The sequence below is a fragment of the Echiichthys vipera genome, assembly GCF_963691815.1.
Source record: "Echiichthys vipera genome assembly, chromosome: 4".
NCBI classification, from domain to species: Eukaryota; Metazoa; Chordata; class Actinopteri; order Perciformes; family Trachinidae; genus Echiichthys; species Echiichthys vipera.
In genome coordinates, this window is record NC_139829.1 from 19,620,712 (window position 1) to 19,641,716 (window position 21,005).

The 21,005-nt window shown below is 38.9% G+C and overlaps 3 protein-coding genes across 5 annotated transcripts in view; 1 reads left to right on the top strand and 2 right to left on the bottom strand.

The window, feature by feature from the left end:
• Nucleotides 1-984: 984 nt before the first annotated feature.
• Nucleotides 985-4,710, bottom strand: kmt5ab (lysine methyltransferase 5Ab; the record flags this gene model as incomplete). The annotated part of the gene is made up of 8 exons (XM_083912768.1): nt 985-1,199; nt 1,290-1,480; nt 2,213-2,272; nt 2,451-2,538; nt 2,649-2,859; nt 3,155-3,305; nt 4,097-4,200; nt 4,575-4,710. The coding sequence occupies 8 exons, from the start codon at nt 4,708-4,710 to the stop codon at nt 989-991; spliced, it is 1,152 nt and encodes a 383-aa protein (XP_083768894.1). The 3' UTR covers nt 985-988.
• A 709-nt stretch (nt 4,711-5,419) lies between these two features.
• mtrfr (mitochondrial translation release factor in rescue) lies at nt 5,420-6,516 on the bottom strand (the record flags this gene model as incomplete). The annotated part of the gene is made up of 3 exons (XM_083913125.1): nt 6,454-6,516; nt 6,066-6,340; nt 5,420-5,650 (listed from the first exon to the last, which is right to left on the bottom strand). The coding sequence occupies exons 2-3, from the start codon at nt 6,336-6,338 to the stop codon at nt 5,420-5,422; spliced, it is 504 nt and encodes a 167-aa protein (XP_083769251.1). The 5' UTR covers nt 6,339-6,340; nt 6,454-6,516.
• A 5,120-nt stretch (nt 6,517-11,636) lies between these two features.
• Nucleotides 11,637-21,005, top strand: part of LOC310946232 (membrane-associated phosphatidylinositol transfer protein 2-like) — a 49,518-nt gene continuing 40,149 nt past the window's right edge. For all 3 annotated transcript variants that reach the window (XM_083912649.1, XM_083912646.1, XM_083912648.1), the window contains exon 1: nt 11,637-12,146. The gene's annotated coding sequence lies outside the window, so the exon portion shown is untranslated. The remainder of the gene's footprint in view (nt 12,147-21,005) is intronic.

Below are 21,005 nucleotides of genomic sequence, written 5' to 3' on the forward strand. Positions count from 1 at the left end.
AAGTTAGAGGCTTGAAAATGTCATTTTTAATTTTTTTTTAATCATAATTAAGTCTTCAGGGGGCTTTGTGTTGTTGCAGTAAGCTTAAACACATTTTCTGTCACTCAAAGAAAGAGGTCCCCAACCAAAAATTTCAAATGTTTTGTTTTAGTTTTTTGTGTCTGGGATTGAATATTTAAAAAGTGCCATTTCACATTGATACAAGTTCTGCTCTCATGTCAAAGTACACAAATAACATTGACTTTACTGAAGTAACAATACAGACTCCACTCAAAACTTTGTTGCACATATCTGAGGTACTGTCAGCGTTACTGCTGTCCCACTCCAGCCCCGGTACATTTTTATGGCTGCGATACAAGACATAGGTGTTGAAAGACAATATCCACTGAGTGAACTGTCACAACATTCTGACCTAAAAAATGTTTTATCCTCACCTGTCCTTCACCATCTTTGCATTAAGTACAGAGTAGCTTTATCTTCAACTGCACTGTGGGAATCTCCACGTTTTCTGTTGGTTGTCCCACTTTCAAGTATCAAATCAAGGTAAAAGTGTCCTAAAGAAGAGTGGAGCAGGGTGTCTTCTTCTTTTATTAACCATGCCAAAACTGGAGTGAAAACACAGTGTTTATTCCTTAAATTAAAACACAGGTAATAATTTACAATAGTGAAGCTGAATTGTCAATTATATTCTTTACAAAGGAAACCCCATGGACAGTGTGAAACGCTACTTATCCAGGAGGAATGCCCTTTAAGTTTGCATCAGTTTGCTACAATTAGATTTTAAAAAAATATATAAAAAACCATGATAAAAACAACAGTTGCAAAAATACACGAGCTGACGCATTAGTCCCAATTTAAACCAAAACATTTTTTATACTTGAGAAAAGTCTGTTGAGAACTGCTCATCTATTGCGTCTGTTCCATAGCACTGCGCAGGACAGCGGAGCGCGCCAATTCATCTGAGATGTAAACACTTGTGGTCGAGGATTCAGTATTTGAGCCAAGGGTGAGCCAAGACTGATGCTTTACTCCGATCACCGTAGTCGTACAGCAGCTCTTCCTCTGCTTCGATGTCTCTAGAAGCCACCAAGATCAGGTGAGGCTTTCCATCGATGGGGTGAAGCCGAGTCTGGCAGTTTCCAGCCTTACTGTGGTTGATCAGTCGCCCAAGACGGCTCGTCTCCTCTGTTGCATCAACGCTGTAATAAGTAAACAATAAATGATCGCTTTATCTGGGGTTCAGTAACTTCAGTGTCAATCCTTTTTCAAAGCAGTGACATTGGACTTACCAGTATGTTTTGGATTGATACTGGAAGTAGTACATGTAACAGCCTTTTTGGGGATCCTGAGCGTACTGGGCCTCTCGTGTTTTAGCCTCAGCTAGTTCCAGTAGGTCTCCATGGTACTCCACGACAAACTCTCCTTTTTTGAAGCCCTTGATAGCAAATACGCCTCTCCCTTTTCCTTCTATGTGTTTGATCTGTCGACATGCAAAAGCAAACAAGTATGAAAATTAACTGAATTGGCACCACTGTTTACTTCTACTTTTAACAATATTTAATTTACATTAACAGTGACAACTGATCACTGACGGGTTCGATTACAGAGAATGTTTAGAAGAAAATATAAATATTGTTTTATATTTGTTTTTCTTACTGATCTATACAAAATACTGGAAATGCTCAGTAATCTATAAAATATAGACTTCTGCCATACAAGATTTCTGTTCTGTTACTAAACTCATTTTTACAACAACTTACACAAACTTATTCACCACACTGAAATAACCAGGCTGTGGATATTTACCAAAACAGAGTTCATACACCTTTTCCAAGGTCAAATTCAAGCACTTTTAAGGTCCATTTTTCCAGCACCTTACAGCTGTCGTATTACATATTTCCACAAATCCATACATATTGAATATTATTTCACTTTTTTATCACATTAAAAAGAGATGCTGTAAACAACTCAAATTGTGTTTTGTAATAACTAAAACTGTCTTAACTAAATTGGATTAAATTCATATTCTATAGCTATTTGTTGTGACAGAAATGCAGATACAATTTCAAGCATGTACATGTACTTTATCCAAAATTTAAGCACTTTTCAAACCTTGAAAACATAAAATTTAAGCATTTTCAAGGATTTCAAGCACCTGTACGAACCCTGCATAGTGAAATGTGTCAAAGGGCCACAGAACATTAAAGGTTACCTGCATTCCTTCTTCAATGTCATTCTTTATCAGGTCATCAATGTGTTGGTGTTCTTCGCTCTGTGAATGTCAGTGTTATTGGGTCAGACTTTCTGTTTATGGTAGAGACATCCTTATATCCTCTCAAAAAACAAAAACACAATCAGTACAAAATGACAATGTATTAACTTGATAAGGCTTTCTCCTACTAACTGTTAATAGTACAACCCACCAAAAAAAAAAACATTTTCATACAGACCTTCAACTCTGCCTTGGTTTTTCTGTTGCTCCGTCTGATGGGATAGTAGTCTGTGACCTTTCTGTTTTGAGGAGCTTTATTCTCCGTCCTGAGAAGAGAGGCATTATCAAAGTAATGAAATTATTGTGCTTTCTGTGAAAATGCATGCACCGCTGTTGTTTTTTTAAAGACACTGACATGTTGCCTTTCCACACTCACTTTTTTGCTCCGTGTTTTCGTCCAGTTTTGCTCCGAGGCTTGGATGCTGAAACTTTGACGTCTGCTGCAGACCTCCCATTTGTGTGCGTGGCGAACTCTTTTTGCTCTACTTGGTCTGCGCCTTGTTCTCTGATCCCCTGAATGTGACAGGCCACTTCGGGCTTCTGCTCTTTGGACTCACAACTCTCAGATTTGATTTCATTAGGCACGTCTAAAATAAGGGAGGAAAAAAAGAATGAAATTGACAGCTGCCCTAAACATGTGGCTTTAGTCATGAGCATGAAGTTCCTTCAAGACAAAAGTTGCCCCATTAGATAGTGGGTCAGCGAACACTACTACCATTCACAGGAAATACTTTGTGGTACATGTGGGTCTGCTGACCAAAACCGTAACATAAGGGTAAGCAGCAAAATAGCTTGGAGATCACATTTAAACACCAATGACCAAACAACAGCATTTCAGATTAGTCATTTTGAACAGTTTTAAAAATGTAACTAGGAACTCACCTTTTTTTAACTTTGACATGTCAGGATTAGTTGCATCAGATTCATTTCCTTCCTGGATCAGCATGCTCGAACTGTCACTCAGAGGGGATCTAGGTTTGCTTGGACTCCGTAGACTCTGGAAAAATGACTGAACTGCACCTACGCAATCCGTCTAAAAGAATGGGTGAAAACAATGAAAAAGCGTGTACCATTCACAGGAGTAAACCTGGAGACTCATTTACAGGCTCAGCTAAATGTGACAAGATGAGGTGTGTCGCTAATGCAGTATTTAATATCTCTTTCATGTGAATTCAAGGCGCTCTGTTTAGAGGCTTGTTGTAGTGATGCTCTGACTGTGTATCAAATATTAGTTAACAAAACAGTTGGTTTCCTTAAAAAAAAAAAAGGGCATTTAATTCAACAGAAAACACAGTTAACAGATTGCTAACTGATGAAAACTCCAACAGTGGTAGTGGTTTATGTCTCCATGGTAACAGTACCATTTCTGATTTGTAGAGTATGCATTAGGATTATTGGTAATGTATTAATAAAGTGGGGTGTAAGCTACTGGTGCCCAAGCAGTGCCAGATTAGAAATGTGGATTTTATGGCAACATAGTTTCAATAGCTTAAATCAACAGTGTCATTAAGTTCTCTAGTGATAATGAAAACATGCTGAACTTTAACTTTCAGCTCCATACCAAACCACTAAGCTATGGTGTGTGTGGCTGCTTATTTCTACACCTAAACCATACTTTTTTCTTAGGGCAGAGCACAGCTTGGGCTAGTTTTGCCTCAAAGTCTCAATACTAATACAGTTTATACAAGTTATTTCGACGCCAAACGGAGGAAGAAGGACCTCCGGGACTTTCTGGTGGTGAGTCAACACAGGCTTTGGTTCAAAGTTTTTTTTTTTTTTTACTTTAGTTGACGAAAACATTACTGCAACAGCGTCAAAACATACCTTGTTATTTGCAGGTTTGTTTTCCTTTGTTTCCGTCCGTGAAGTGACTTTATGTTCCGCAGCGTCCTCGGGCTTTTTGTCGGTTCTCAGCAAACCTTTCTTCCCTTCATAAACACAGAAGTAAATACATGTAAAGCATTGCTATCTCATTCACCTGATATGACATAAAAGGACGACCATTATCTGCGAGTTTTCTTAAAACAACAGCGACGTGTATTTTAAAAAGTTGCTCCTGCGTTTACTCCCGCGAGCATTGGTGTAAAGTTAAATTTAGCTTGTGTGAAATACAACAATTACTGAAACGACAACAAATTAACAAGTTTACCTTTTGCCATGTCAGTTCACAGGGTGAAACGTATATTTAATTGAGCCCTCTTGTATCCGCGGGCTGCTTATTTCACTGCTTCTGCAACGACACACATCAGACCACCACAGTGCGGAGCAGAGCGTGAGACCGTGGAGGATTTAAAAACCGTACTGCGCCTCTCATTGGCTGATTCGTCCGGGCGGGGCGGGGCCAGAGCATGAAGGAAGTTCTCTGATTGGCCACAGCTCTGGGTTGACCTCTCAGTCAGCAAAAACTCTGCTGTAGTCAAGTCTATCTTGAATGACATCTTGATCTCAGTGGGACTACTTGAATTAAATGAAGGCTATGATAATCATTATTATTCAATTATAATATTCGGCAAATAAAACTATGTTTGAAAGAACATTTAAAATCATAGCTCAATAAGTAGAAATGCAAATAAAATCAACAGTATCAGTGACAATCTTTTTTTTTTCAAAGCCTACATGAAATCTAATGCCAAAGGCAACATGCAGTCTGTGGATATGCCCGTATATTTTTTTTCTCTCCATATAATATGAGTCTTGGAAACAGGTGTAAACAACACACAGTAGCGATGATTGCAGGACATGTCAATTATTTTGTTTAGCAGGAGGTTTAAGTTGGTGTCTAACAAATAGGTTATGCTAAATTATCCAATTAAAAACAGCAGTGCTGCAGCTGTAATAATGCTGACTTGTTTTTAACATCAAACGAGCCAGTGTGTGGCGGCACCCGGGGCACCCCTTCAAGTATTGAAAGATGCACTAGGCTACACATCACCAACTTTTTTGACTACATTTTATTTATTTTCTCTTTTTTTCAAAAATTCCCTTCTCTTATTTGTATTGCATGGAAATGCGGTACAAATAAGAGAAGTGCAAAGGCTAAGTGCATTCAGAACTGTAGACAGTACCTTTCCAGGTTTTGTTATACAGTCTTTGTCAGCATTAACAACAGAACCTGTCATGTATTCTTTTATATTCCACGCAAACATTTTAAACAATGTCATTTCCAGGCTTGGAGTCTGCAGCCAGCGTTTCTTTAAAGAGTCTTTTTCTCTCCAGATTTTCATTTGCCTTCCTCCTCTTCTCTTGTTTCCTCAGCTCAGAGTCTTTCTTCTTCACAAGAACTTCACTGAGTTCTCCTTTATAAAAAACATCAAGTTTCTCTTGCATAATTGTCCGAGCACGCCTTCTATTTATGTCCACAGATCTGGTTTGATGACACTGCGGAGGAAATGGTACAAGACATTAAATTAGCATGGTTCGTAAATCGGATAAGTTTGGTTCACAAAAGAACTAAAAAAAAAACAGCACCTTACGGGTCCATTAATGAATACCTGCTCTGAGGCTTTCATTCATCCTAAATTCCCATTTGTTCAGGGCATTTCAGGACTTTACTGTGAATCTCAACATCTACATTTCCATGACAACATGATGTAATATCGTGTAATATGACCAAGCATAGGTAAATGTTACTACATGGACCTTAAGGTGAGACTGATTATTTTCCATGGTCAAGAATGAACTTTTTCACTCAAGCTGAAGCTCAACAACAGAACTGGGTTTTGGATGATTCATCACCAGATATTTACAGCACATGGACAAAAAAGTGTAGACAGATACACACAGCCGGACTGACCTTCACAACAGTCCCAGTGGGGATATGCTTGAGCACCACACAGTTGCTGGTTTTGTTGGTGGCCTGTCCTCCGGGTCCAGATCCTCTCACAAACTGCTCCTCAAGCTCTTCCTCAATCAGGACAGGGAGGTCGGGTATCCGGTCCTTTTTACCGGCTGTCAAAACACACATGAGTCCAGGTGGGAGCGGCCTCAGCAGTGGGGAGACACTGGGAGAACCTCTCCGTATGGACACACTGCACATAGAGCTGATGAACGGGAGAAGCCGCGACATTTCTTTGAATAAACAAACACACAAACAAACAAACAAAGTGACTGACGGCAGAGGACAGCATGAGAATATAAACTATTTTACCGAAAACGTACATCAATGCAAGAGTTAAACCTACTGCATGATACTATGTTTTCCTGTCTGTATCACTGTCACGGTAACTGGCTCATTCCTCTCTTCTTCTACGTTTACTTCGCGGTCATGCTCTTCTTCGTGGACAGAATATCCGGTCTGTGTTGGCCCTCTGCCGCCACCATGAGTCAGTTTGTTGAACAACACCCTAGCGCAGAGCTCTTCAACATGGGGTCCTCAGAGTGGCTGCAGGGGGTCCACAAAATAGTTTGAAAATATACATTAACATGAATGCAACATATTATTAGCAAAGATACATTAGTGAATAAATAAATAAATATATTTACACAACCTTGATGACAGGCTTACTGGCTTATAAGCACTAATGTAGCCCTGCACAGATGCAACTGAGCTGAAGGATTCAATGTGTCTTCCAAAGGTAGGTTTAACATTAACATATGATGTATAAATAAATGAATATGTTAATATGATCATTTTAATATCTTACTATTGAATGCACCATAAAAAGATGTGTGTATAGGCTTTAGGCTAAATTTAATATGCAACTCACAATATTTGTAGCAGGGGGTCCCTGCTTCATCTCTCTTTCAGAAAAGGGGTCCTTGGTCTAAAAAAACGTTGAGGACCCCTGTCTTGCGAGTCGGAAAAGGCAAACATGTTTAACAATAGTGATACTCGTTTCTTTAAAGGCTATTTCTGGTAGATGCTGTATTTTTGGCAGTTTTCAAGCCTTTATTAGATAGGACAGACAGGAAATGGGGTGAGAGAGAAAGGGGGAGACATGCAGCAAAGGGCCGCAGGTCGCAGCCTCGAGGACCTTCAGCCTCTTTACATGGGGCCACTGCTCTGACCACTGTGCTACCGGGCGCCCCCTACACTGTATTTTGAGCAGCAAGAATCTCCTTGAAGGGTAGTCAGGTTGGAAGGTAGGATATCAAATTTGGCAGGCCCATGTCTACAATGGAAAAATAACATTAAACTCCATAACATCACCTAGTAATGCATTAGCTTCACAAAGTTAGCAAACAAATCAAACTCAAAACTATTATACAAAAATGAATACAATGAAACTACATTGTTGTCACTTATTGGGGAAAAAACAACAAATAAAAGCTAATACAGTTGATAGCCTAAAGCAAACTTTACAAGCTTAAGACACACTGTATTGTGGTCACTACATTTAAATTAAATTAACTGAAATTATGATTTAGTTGGTGATCAACATTTAGGCTACATGTTTTATTTGTCTTTCCACATATTTGATACTGACTTCAATGGGGTTTAAGAAGCCTTATAATTGTTGTATATGTTATGTGACTCCTGCCCATACTGTGCATTAAACCTGAATTGTGGATTAAACTTGAATTGTGGATTAAAGCTTACTATTAGGTGCAATAATAGGCAGAGTAATAAAATGTGTTTTTAATCGTCACACTGAGACTTAATGTAGCGTCCAGACAGAAAAATAAAAACCTTCACTGATGGTCTGAAGACGTTTAATTTGCTGTCTTGCACTTCAACACTAACGTAAGTGCGAAACAGAAAAGTACAGAGGGAAGTCTAAATAATGCATTAAAATTCAAATAGCGTTGCATCCTTTAGGAACTCATTGGCACCAGAGAGTTAGCAAACACTTCAAATAAACTCAGAATTATTGTACACAAATGTAGTGAATGACTTAAATTCACTTTAAAGGAAAGAAAAGTCACACTGGGGACGAGTGTCTTTCACGGTTTTAAGGCAAACTATTCACGTAACTACAAATCTTACTTTTACACTGTTTTGAACATACTAAACATAGGCCTACATACAGACGGACAACAGTGAAGTGTAATATGTTGCAGGAGTGATTTGGGAAGTTTCTCGGGACGTTTTGAAACTTTTCTGCCATGCAAACTGTTGGAATCCTACAATTTATAAAATCAATATACACTTTGGAATGACTAATGCCCTCCTTATAACGCTGACAAGAGTATGAGCATCTCGTAGTTTCTGAAAAGATGGACTGTGATGTGATGCTTCCCTTAACAATGACTATAATTAGTAAATCAGTAAACTATGTAGGTCACCAGGAAAAGACAATCTCTCTGATGACCTGTGACGACATCTCTCAGATATTGTGGGTGGGGGAGGTGCATTTCTGAGTACTTTATTTTTAGTGTTTGTGTTAAAACTGAGCCTCAGTACAACAGTCACTATGTCATTTTTATGTGGATCAACCTTTGAAACCACCCTTGAATCACCTTTCCAGTAAAGTGCAATCTGTAGTATGTGTAAGAAATCAGTTTTATATGTTTTTAATAGTTTGTGGAAAACAAAATCTTGCTCTACCAAACAGCTGAATTATCCTTTTACGGTAAAGATCGTGAAACTAAATCAATATAATTAAAATTGGCTGTTTCTCATGAGTCTTCCTAAAAATATTCTGATCATTTACTGTTGTTAATGATGCATTTAATGTTATTCTATAATGCTCAACCACAAGGTTGAATTGGCCTTTTATGGTAAAAGTAGTGATTCTATGATAATAAACTTAAAATTGCTATGAAATCAAACAAGCTTCACATGAATTGTTAATACCATATAACGCATTTAATGGTAGTCTATTATTTGATGAAAAACTTCTATCAGTAAGGTTGTTGTTTTTTTTTATTTCTGAGGCCTTTTCAAAGTTATGCAATAACAGGTAAACGTACTGGTAACCGTCTCACCACAAACATATGATGGTTTAAATTCTTGCTGTGTAACGAGCATTATAACATTACATGGCTTGTATTTTTATTTGTATTATTTAGTTTTACATAGCCTATACCATAAACATCTCAACCGTTTGGTAGAGGCCTACTTAAAAAAAACAACTGTGGGGTCTGTTGACAACATAATCATCGATTGTTGTTATTATTGCCCCAAGGAAGTAAAACAAAATGCAAAGCAATACAAATTTTTTTTTTCTTAGTGAGGACATTAAAGGGGTGTTTTCAGGTGACAGCAGGGGGCGCTCCACTATCGGAACTGCTCATCTGAATCCTCTGAATAGCTGTGCGAGTCTGAGCTTCGTCAAGTTTGCAGAAGGAAAGACCAACACCGGAAAAAAGGCGACCCATCCTTCACAATAAAATACTAAACGTGTTAGTCCTACTGTGTCATATATTTATACCAATATATGTATTTGTTTTATTTGAGTAACGTCCAGATAAAATCAGCCATTGTAATTACAATAGTTCTGTTGGGTGGATTCTTGATAATCTTGTAATAGATTAACATTACACACATCGTTCCTACCCACGGCAATAAGACTTTTCAATTCACAAGCCTCTGTAAGACCCTCAATCATCCACCTGGACCAAATCAAATCTGTTAATTCTTGCACATTCATCTGTCCACATATTCATAGTATAGTACTTTTTAGTATCAGTATGTATATTATACCCATACTACATATCCCATACATATACAGTATTTTATCATATAGTGCATGTACATATACATTAGTATTTTTATTTTAGCATCATCCTGCCACTGCATCTTACTATTCACTTATGTCTAAGTGCCCATGTTCCATTCTGTGTTTCTACTTATTTCTTATACCCAGATATTTTTACTTTATCTTATTTTTATTGTATTGTATTGTAGTATATTCAGTTTTACCAGATTGCTGCAACAAAATCATTTTTCCTTTGGGGATAAATAAAGTAATTATCTATCTATCTATCTATTAGAAAAAAATAGAGAACGAAACAAAACAACTGTATGGTTTACACTGCACATTTTCAATGTCTTTTGTTTTTTATTTCTTTAGCAATTTATTTGTTTAGTACTATTTAGAATTTATTTATTGTATATATCACTTTTGTACTTATTCCACCATGGGTCAGAGAGAAACATATTTTTGATTGCTCTGTATGTCTGGCACATATTGCAGAAATTGAAAATAAAGCTGACTTGACTTGATTTTCGATACGTTGTGTGAAATTGTCGTTTAAGGAAACAAACGGAAAATGTGTGTAAGTTGTTGAGCTGGGCTTTTTTTCTTCTTTTTTTCCCTCTTGACTGAGGTTGTTATGGTCTATTTCTGTGCGTCTTTTTTAAAGTGTGATTTGTTAAAAATGAATTTAAAAAATGGTAACACTGGATCTCTAAAATTCTATTTGTTATAATATATGTTTGCTTGTATGAAGCATTTTCAAAAAGAAGTTGTTAAACTGTGAGTGGGGTTGTTATGGTTTATTTCTGTCTTTTTTAATATGTGAATTGCTAAAATTTAATTTAAAAAAGTGGTAATGATGAGTTCTATATATTATTATATACCTTTCCTTGAATGAAGCATTTAAAAAAAGAAGTTGTTGAACTGTGTTTTTAAAAAATATATATTCTTGAGTGGGGTTTCTATGGTTACTTGTCGTGTCTTTTTTAGTATGATTTGTTAAAAATGAAAAGAATGTAAACACTGGATCTCTAAATTACGTATGTTATTATATACGTTTCCTTAAATAAAGAATTTTTTTAAAAGATGTAGAAGTTGTTGAGCCGATTACACAATTTAAAGGTTGAATATGTAGAATCTTTATTAAAAGCTATATTTAAAAATATACCTACAGGGCGTTTTGAGGGGTACAGAATGAAAGTATTACTTTTCCATAAAAAATGTATATATATTTATTTAATTTATATATTTTTTTCCGTAGGTTTAACAATGACTTTTGGTCTTTTCTGTTGACATTGTAGCAGCCAATAGTGGCAGACATTGCGGGTTGCCAGGGTTTTGAGTTAAGAGCTAGCTAGTTAATCGATTACACATCATTACAACATTACACAGAAAGACTTCCAGTTGAAGACTGGCTAACTTTAAATATCGTTGTAAAATTAATTGATTTGTCGAAATTAATCAAACCCTGTATGACTCATCACTTGACATGGCGCAGGCTGATCGCTTGACACATTCGGCAACAAACCTGGCAACCCGACTACCGGAGTTATTTTTTGTTGTTGTGCTTACGATCTTGAAACACTAGATGGCGGCTCATTCTCCATAGTCAACGTGTGCATCGTACCTATCCTTCAAACGCGTAGTTAAAGTCAGACTTTTATTTCGAAAGGTGAACCGGAAGTCTCCTTATACTGGGCTACCTTGACAGTATGTTGTGTCGTGCCTGAAAAGGGAGGACTGTGAAGTCTTGCAGCGCCTCAGAGGAGTGAGAACAACTGACAACTTACGATGGCGGGTGCTCTCCGCCTGTTTGCTCTTCGCTCTTCCCGGTTAAGTGGACGGTGGTGACGGCAGCTGGACTAAACCTCGCGTCCGTGTCGGTGTTTCCTCGCCAGGGACGAGCCCAACCGCCAACTCCCGCTGGATATTCAAGGACATTCTAACGTTGCCATAGATACTTTGGCCTTTTTCTGTCGGTTGAGGAAATCCAGCGTGTGGTTCTCCGGCGCGATGATGTGGCCAGATTTAGTAAACACGGACAGAAACGGCGGCTTTAATATCATGTAACAACACACTCCCCGGGAGGATAATGTTTCTCTGCGTGTCATCTTAACATGTCGCTGTTTCGTGCTGAGAGATAAACCCGTGCTTTCGGTGAAAGTAGTGACCCCCCACCAAAATATATATATATATATATACGCGAAGAAAAGGCCGGTGAACTTTTATCGGCTTAAGTGCTGGAGTGCGGTGAAGCCGAAAGGTGCAACCCTGGTGTGCAGCTGGAGGTCCAGGTATGTGATGATGAGCACTGCAAGCCATCGTTTGTCATTACTGTGTGCTGCCATGTTGCTAGGTAACTAACTGACTGGTGGGTTTACTCCAGTTCAAATGTGATCATCCCCCTTGTAGAGATGCAACGTCACGTTTAGTAAATGTTATTTTACAACGTTTTTAACACCCTGCGCTGTCTTATTGCTCGCCATTGCATTTGTTTGGACTCACTTTGTCTTCCTCCTGCAGCACATCTTTTCTGCCTCTCACGCCCCTGGTCCTGCTGCTGTCACACAGGCATGCTTGTTAAAGCTGGTGAAATATTCTCCATATCCTGACTGTTAACTTCTGTTCTGCACCACATCTAATAGCATGTGAGAAAATGGAAACTGCTGGAATCCCTGGTGGATTTGTCAGGCTCCATGCTCTTGCCCTCTTGGTTCACTTTCCAATGACACCCGGGTGGGAGAATTCATTTACGACCCTGCTGCAGCATGTTTGGCTCATCATGGTTTCAACCTACATCAGAACTTGGAAATGAGGGGAGCCCACATTATACTTGGGTTGCAGTCAGCTTGTTATTGACTTAAAATCTGCATGCCACAAGCTTGTTTTTCTATCCCCTAAGTATGACTTTATGAGTTTCAGCATCAAGAGTCCCTCCACTTGACTCAGTCGGGCCTGGGTGAGTCATTGTGGCAGTGCTGACTCGGAGGCTGTGTGGTGTGGCGGGGTGTCTGTTGTCCAGATGATGGTTCTGCTACTGTATGTAGGCGGCCAGGAAATGCTATGTGACCCGCTGCTTTCCAACATCACAGAATGTCTTTCAATTAGGATTTTGAATAGGACTCCCCCTCTTAAAGTCACCGATTGGACTAATTAGTCCTTTTGGTTTCAGTGGTCTAAGATTTCTTTAGTTCATTAGTCTCGTCACGCTTTGTCCATGCTGAATGACTTATTTCCAAGGAACTTGGTAAACACAATATTTAAAGTGGTGCTTTTGCACGATGTTGTTGACAGATTAGTCAACACAATCAGTTGACTAAGAATTTCTTAGTCAGTTTTGTCTTAGGAGTTTGGTCCATGGAAAAAAAAAGAAGATTGTTTTTGAAGATACTGTTTTTGTATTGTGTGTGTTTTGTACTGTTTTTACTAAGAATTTCTTAGTCATCCCTAGTTTTGAAATTGAATCCAGCTCTTACTGGAGCTGTAAGGTCTAGCCAGCACTTGGAGTATGTTGATAGAGAAGAAATGACAGGAGACACATACTGAGATAGGTTATTGTGTGGTTTCTGGGCCTAAAGAATATTTAACAAATATGCACGCAGGGTGTAATCTCTCTTTGACATGTTAAAACTTGTGACCTATCCCCTTGAAGCCATAACGGTTGCAAAGGTTGTGTAACACGCTCTGCATCAGCTGCTATGTGATCCTAAAGATTACACTGGTATTTTATCAGTTTTGAAAACCGTGAGCAGAATGTGAGAAATGAAGGTCAATGCAAGTGTGGTTTGTAAAACATCGATGTTGTGCTCTCTTTCCTCAGCTGAATTATCGGCAGTCTGTGTTTCTTTTTAGTTCCTTTTTTTTTACACAGATTGTTTTCGTCTGAGTCACTTTTGATTTCTGACTTTTGACTCAGTACTTATGTTCCTTCTTTTTGATCTGAAACATGCAAAGCGGCTTTTGTTGCAGATTGTAACGATTTCCACAAAAAGGCTGTCGGTGACTAGCAGGATATTTTCTAATGCCGTTCATTTGAACTACACCATAAACACTTTGCTGCCTGTTTTTCAGTCACTGAAGTGCTGGTTTGATGATTAAGGGCAGACTGCTTGAAGTAGATGCCCTTCATATCAGCATCAGAGCTAGAATTCAAATCTTTCCCACGTGATTATGCACCACCCTATCTACCAGTCATACCTGTTATGACCTCTAAGATACGGTGGAGGTTTTTCTACTCTAAACAATAACATGGCAGCTCCTCAAGATATTTGCCTAACCAGTTTTTAGTGGGGGACTTCCTTCCCTCCGACTAACGTCTACACACGCAGATGGTGGCACATGGGCAGGGCTCACAACACAATTACTAAAATGACTTTCAAGTTTGAGAGGAATCTGTCTCTTTTTTTGTCACTGAAGTCAATTTATTCCTAAACTGTAGCTGAGTAAAACTAAAGAATTATTTATGAAAATGATGATACCCTTTCACAGAGTATTCACAGTGTTTATATAGCAGTAGTGATCGATCTGATTCAGTCCAGTCTAATGAACTGAGCTCTGAGTTTAAATGACGTCACCTGTGTGCTCAGTTAAAATGGGAGTGCACAAGGACTCCACAAATGTTTAATGAGGTAGGGGACAGTAGTTTTTCAACCATCTGGTTTGTCTTCCAGGGATCAGCACCTCACTAACATCTTTGTGTGTGTTGCTGTTCTATTTTATACAGGGCACAGTACTTTTGTCAAATCACACGTGGCCAACAAAATGCATGCGCTTTATTTTGTAGGTTTAAACAAATTAGGTGTTTTGTATGAATTCACAAAGCAAATAACTACACTGACTTCTTGCTGCGATGTACAGTTTTCACACTTTTAAGAAAATGATTTCTCTTTCCATTGTCGTTCCTAGCATTAGAACACAATGAATTGTGGGTAATTCTCAAGCACGTTCGGCAGCATTGCAGACGTGCAGAAAGTTGCTTAAGGCCTTGGGCTCCAAAAGTCTTTGAGAGAGCTCAAAAGCACTCACTGCTTTTACCCTTGTTGATCCATATACACTGTTGCTATATGTTCAAGACACTGGACTGGACCATGCTCTTGGATAGTTTTAACATGTCTATTCACTGATCTTATTGGCAGTAAGCGTCTCTGAAAGGCTCAACAAGAAAGTGCACCTACAGCAGTGTTTTGTCTATATTATGGTTTTTCTGAGTAAATATAAGTCAAATTGATTAAAGCCGATTCAGCGTTGACTATATTTGTCTCCATCTGTGATATCACTCACTGGCAGACTTTAATTAAGCAAGTCATTTCAACAGATTTCAAATATTCATTCAGTATAAATATTGCATGAGCTATTTCCTGGAAAATTAGATTTTGAATTTATATGCAGCTGTTAAAAGTATGTTTGTATTGAAGTTTGACACAGTCCAGAAGTTATTTGAGTTGGGCGGTGCTTTATTTCTACGATAACGGTACATGGACTTTACATGCCTGTCTGGTTTTAAGCTGAAGTAGTGTATTATTCTGCTGCAGATAATTTCTTTACTGAGACATAACATAGTGACATGTTTTTTTCTTTCTTTAGAATCATGATTTAATGCATCTACAGTAAACCAAGGCATCTTACATGAAGAGTTGAGAGGCTTATAGAGCTTTAACTCTCGGGTGTCTGGTTTGAATCTAACACACCAAACAAACACAGTTTCAGAAAAGAGGAAAGAGCGCAGGTGTGAATTTTAGATGTGGCTGGTAATGTTTTTTTCTTCCACAGTCACCACTTGTGATTGTTGAATTAAAGCAGTTATTATTCTGTTTTTAAGTCAACACAAAAAGCAAAGTGGAGACACTACGATGACCTTATTGATAAATGAGGATAAACATTTCTAACTGCCCTTAGATGCTAATGTTTTCTCATTCACATGTCTCTTTCCCTAAGACTAAAATTACCCACCACTCCACTGATGGTATACAGTTACACGAGTGCCTGACAACCTCCTGATGGTCAGGAGGAAAACGCTGTGAGAATATGTAAATACATGCTGTATGTGTGAGTGACTGTGTATTGGAAAGTTCCTGACAGAGTAGCCTGTAACTCGTGAGCATGTGTTTGAGGGTTTATAGCACTGCATGGACTCTTTGTGAGAGAGTTGTTTTTAACTCTTAAGGTGTGACAGGTCTTTTGTTTTACTACATCCCTCTGTTTTCTGACGATTGAAGAAGAAGAATTCCTTTATTAGTCCCGCAATGGAGAAATTCAATTTTCACTCTATTATTATTCTTTTTCATTTTACAGACACACAGGCCTGAAATACACACACATGCACAGACAGGACCTATATACATGCAATTAATGGAGAGATGTTAGAGCGAGGGGGCTGCCAGTGACCAGCGCCCCGAGCAGTTGGGGGTTCGGTGCCTTGCTCAACAGCACCTCGGCAGTGCCCAGGAGATAAACTGGCACCTCTCCAGCCACCAGTCCACGCTCCGTTCATGGTCCACACAGGGACTCGAACCGGCGACCGTCCGGTTCTCAGCCAGGTCACCATGGACTGTGACTTGTTGACAGCAACAATCCTGTCACTATTAAGAATAAAGGTGACAAACGAGTATACAGCCATTGTAGTCGAGGAAACAAGAAAAGACGCACTTCCTGTCAGTTAAAGTTGGGGTGACGTATGCAGCTGCTCACCACATCTTTTGGTTCCATGGCTGTACTATTTGAGCTGCTTATCAGATGAGATTGTTGTCACAGGATGAGCATAGAAACATCAGGCACAAACAAAGTTAAATGAGCTTTCTGATGGATCCTGAGGAGAGTTGACTAGGTGTTAAATAAGGTTTAATAACATTCAGTATAGCATGTTTTCAACTGCTATAACATACAGTATTCTGCTCTAGATATAATCATAACTTTACTTTCCTGTTTGTGTGGTAATAAGACATTTGTAAAAACCTGTTGAACTGTTGTGTAATATGGGTGTTGGTAATGCGTAATTTCGCCATAACACATCATTATTATAATAATAATAATAATAATAACACTGTTTGGGTGTTTTTAGAAGTGGTATAGTCCTGGTTCTTTGGCTTTTGACTATTTTGGAAGCCACACACAATTACTGTCAACCCAAGTCAAGGTGGCATTGATAATAATCAAAATCTGTACGATCGATAACCATTTAAAGGTTATGTGTGTAACTTTTCCCATGTATTATCACTTTTAATTTCCAATGGGCGAACTGGATGAAACATAACTTAACATAACTAAAAATCAGGCCTTCCCAGAATTTCTTGATTACCTATAACAGCCTGTGGATTGACTTCTATATTGTGGTTTTAGCTGATTGATGTGAGTTAATGGTAGCTTGCTTGCTAATCCGGACAAATTGCTAGCTAGCTGGCATAGCAAAATACTGCCTTGAGGGGATAATGTCAGCTAATTCATTCAGATTCCCGGTACATGCGAGCAACAGGATGCTAACTGTAGCTCACTAAAGGCCACAGGTATTTAACACTTCTTTTAATTAAGGGATGCAGGATATAGATTTTTTTCAGCAGATACTGATAGCTGATAATGACCTGTTTTTCATGGTCAATAAGATATCCGATGTCACATTTTTGTATTTAAAAAAAAAAGTTCATAACCTTTAGTTTATGTATACCTGAGGGTAAGAAAGATGTAATACGCAAAGATGGGCGATTCAATATTCCATAGTTCTGACCTAACCAAATCTATTGTAAGTATATATTATAGTGATGTCCTATTGTTAACACCACAAAAACAAAGAACAGTTCTCTTTTCAAATGTTCATTTATATTTTCTAGTAAAGTGCATAAAAAAAACCTTCCAGGCGCCCGCCAGAGAATCTCCTGTTGCGTGCTACATGTGTGAAAGGGAAAGTCTGGACTATCTCCACACCTGATTGTTCTGACATTTTCTGGAATTCATATTTGGAAACGGCTTCAGACGTGTTAATGTATCTACTCTCTCAATGTCTGTTTACTACATCCATTAAAAAAAACAAGTTTGTACCCCATAATCTCTAGCTCATTTCTCATAGTTGGTGTTGGGTTTGTATGGTTGCATTAGCCACTTTTCCGTGATTGCTTTGTTAGGATATTAGAAAAGTCAATTTACTCTACAGCTTGGCATATAATGTAGGAATGCTCTTTGTCAAACGAGCTTGCAAAAAGATACCGAAGGTATAAAACTGGATTTACGACAAGCCTTTCATGCTATCTCAGACTGTGTAGACCAAGTTATTTTTCCCACAGCTGATAACTCCAGGGTACAAGAACTCATGTCATGTTGGCGTCATTTATTTTTGACAGACGATAGTGACTGATTTTTATTGGCTCTGACCGCATCGGAGGGGGGTTTAAGTGAAGAACGCATTAAATGATAAGAACTTTTAACACACACACACACTGAAAGGAAGTGTTTAATCATCAACAACATTGTTGATGATTAGCAGTGCTTGAGCAGCAGGACATCTCTGTTAACATGAGATGCATTAATGTTTTGTTCTGAAATACACATATGTTGTGAGCAATCAAGAATGGTGATTATACGTGACTGGAAGTTTCCATTCTAATTAACTGTGTCTCAGCTGAAACATTGTCATGATCAGCTCGACGTCTGCTTTGGAATTGGATAATGATGATGGATAGATGGGGATTATTGCTTCCTGGACTGCACTGCATACACACACGTAAGGGCGTATACTGCACAACACCAGGTTCTGGCAGTCTTTTGGGAAACGACTAAATTTAATGGTATTTAGAGTGAATATAAACTTTGATGATGGGCAGATTGGTTTGTGCGTTCCTATTTAAATTGATGTAAAAGATTTCTCAGAGCTCCCCAAAGGAGGTTTAAACAATTTCACTACCCAACAAGACATTTGTGGAAACCAAAGATTAGTATGGGTGCCTTTTCAAACATTAGGGCACCCACCGGGGTTTGAAGCAATCTTGAATAACATCTTTTACAATTTATGATGTCCTCTTAGGGGAGGATAGGGACGCATTGCCAGCTGGCTGGTTATCTGAAGGTCTAAATTTTCTTTTAATTCATCTTGAGTGGACAATAAGGCAACATGACAGTATTTCAGATGAGCCTCCATCCTTCACTTGGGTGCCGGCCAAGAACTGAATGGAACATCGTGTTTTCTCTGCACCTCAAGCTTAACGGACTCTGTCCTTCTTCCCTCAACCCACCCTCCCACTTCATCTCCCTTGAACAAAGCAGGTGATGCAAATGTTGAGCTGTTGACAGGGACAACAGGGGTACAACCTGTCCCCACCCATCCCTGATGAGCTAGCTGATGAATGTCACATCACTGCTAATGCTCCTACAGTGCCGTTGTCTGGGAAATGAGACAAAGATGAATGCTCTGTGCAGGCTGAGCCACGTCCCCATCCCTTTGGACACCTTTTTTTATGGTGTTGTGGGTGGACTGGAGGAGCTGAGGTCTTTTTATAGCGGTTGACTACCTTCCTGTGTCCTTACTTGAGTTTAATTTCATGGTGGAGGAATGAAGTCTGTTATATTCATCCTGCCAGGAAAGAGGGGTGTTGTTTCGTGGTTATATTCATCAGGTTTGTGCACAAGGTGAAATCGAGGCACTCGGAACAGAAAACTTCTTGGATTTTAAACGGAAAGATGCAATAATACTTGCTTCTGTGTGGCAAAGTCCCAGTTGATGATGTATTGGCTAATCTAATCTGCAAGGAGCATAGTCTACTGTGAAGTAGAAATGCAAGTAGTAAAAGTACTGGTTTGCGGACTTCTTCCTGCCATCTTTTTACATTTGTCCACCTTGATTGTGAGGCAGTCGCTGATCAACTACAATTCAAGATTCAAGAAGGGCACGTAGAACAAACATTGCAACAAAAAGAATAGATAGATAGATAAATAAGTTATGAACAGAACAGAAGAAAAAACAAAAACACCAAAGTTCTACATATTACATTTTTATTTTAGACATTTTAGTGTTTATTATAAGTGTTGTGTTTCATGTCAGTATGGACCATATATGCCATTTCATATTCATTTGTGTTTTGACGTACCCCACCCCCCAGCCCTTGCAGCGCTCGCTGACTCACATGAATCATGTAAAATGAAAGCGACAGTTCTGTTTCATTTCGCTTTACCCACGTTCCCTTTCTTTTCCATTGGCTGCAGACACCTGATTTCTCTGATGCTAAAAATAGACTCATTCAAACCCTAACTCCCCCTCCTCGTTGCCCCCTCACCTCTTTCCCTCCCGGTGTACAGGCTTTTATCGGGAAGTCTGTCTGTGTTATGCCCATTCTTTGCTTTCATGTGCCAGACAAAGCTCCACTTCCATTCAGAGTATTGTGTGTCTGTGTGAGAGAGACCTCAGTAACCTTTATGGTATAAGACTGATAGAAAGTTTCTGTTTTTTATCGCTCTGAAGAAAACCCCAAGGTGATAAAGCCTGGTTTTCCACAGAGCTGAAACCCGACCTCAGTACCCATTAAAATGTTAGCCAAAGTCATAGGACCATGAGCATCTTTGAAAATGGCCTTTTATGGTCAGTATGAGAGACAGCTACTGTCTTTGGTCACTGGGTAGAGCACTTTTGGGAAGCCTGCATTATTCGCCCTGCACAAGAGGGTTTGAGGTATTTCACCAAAGGGCAGCAGACAGCTTCAGCATTTCATGAGCAGCTGTATTATCATTGACAGTTAATTTGCCTTGATGCATGGTGTCCTCTTAATGAACACAGGCCCACTCACTGATGAAACCAATGACTCAGTGATTTGAATTTCTTTAAACTAGACACCCAAGACTGATAGAAGAACACAGTATAAAAGCAATAGCTGAGACAGACAGAGGTTGTTGTGTTATGTTATGGACACACCAAGCTGTCGGACTACGGTAAGAGACAGCCTGCCTAGTTTTTGTGGATATCCTGTACCGTTGGCCCTCGTCAGCTCTCGTCGGCTGTTTTTTGGCCAAGTCAGCATGTTGAATCGGCCGCAGAGTAGTCTAAGCCCATCGGTGACAGAAATGATTGGCAGTTCAGTCAGTGCACAAGAATAGAAACAGAAGTGAGGAAAGTAAACAAAAATCTAAATTCAAGAAAGATATTAAACAAAATTGTTATGTAAGGTATGAGTATTCTTTTT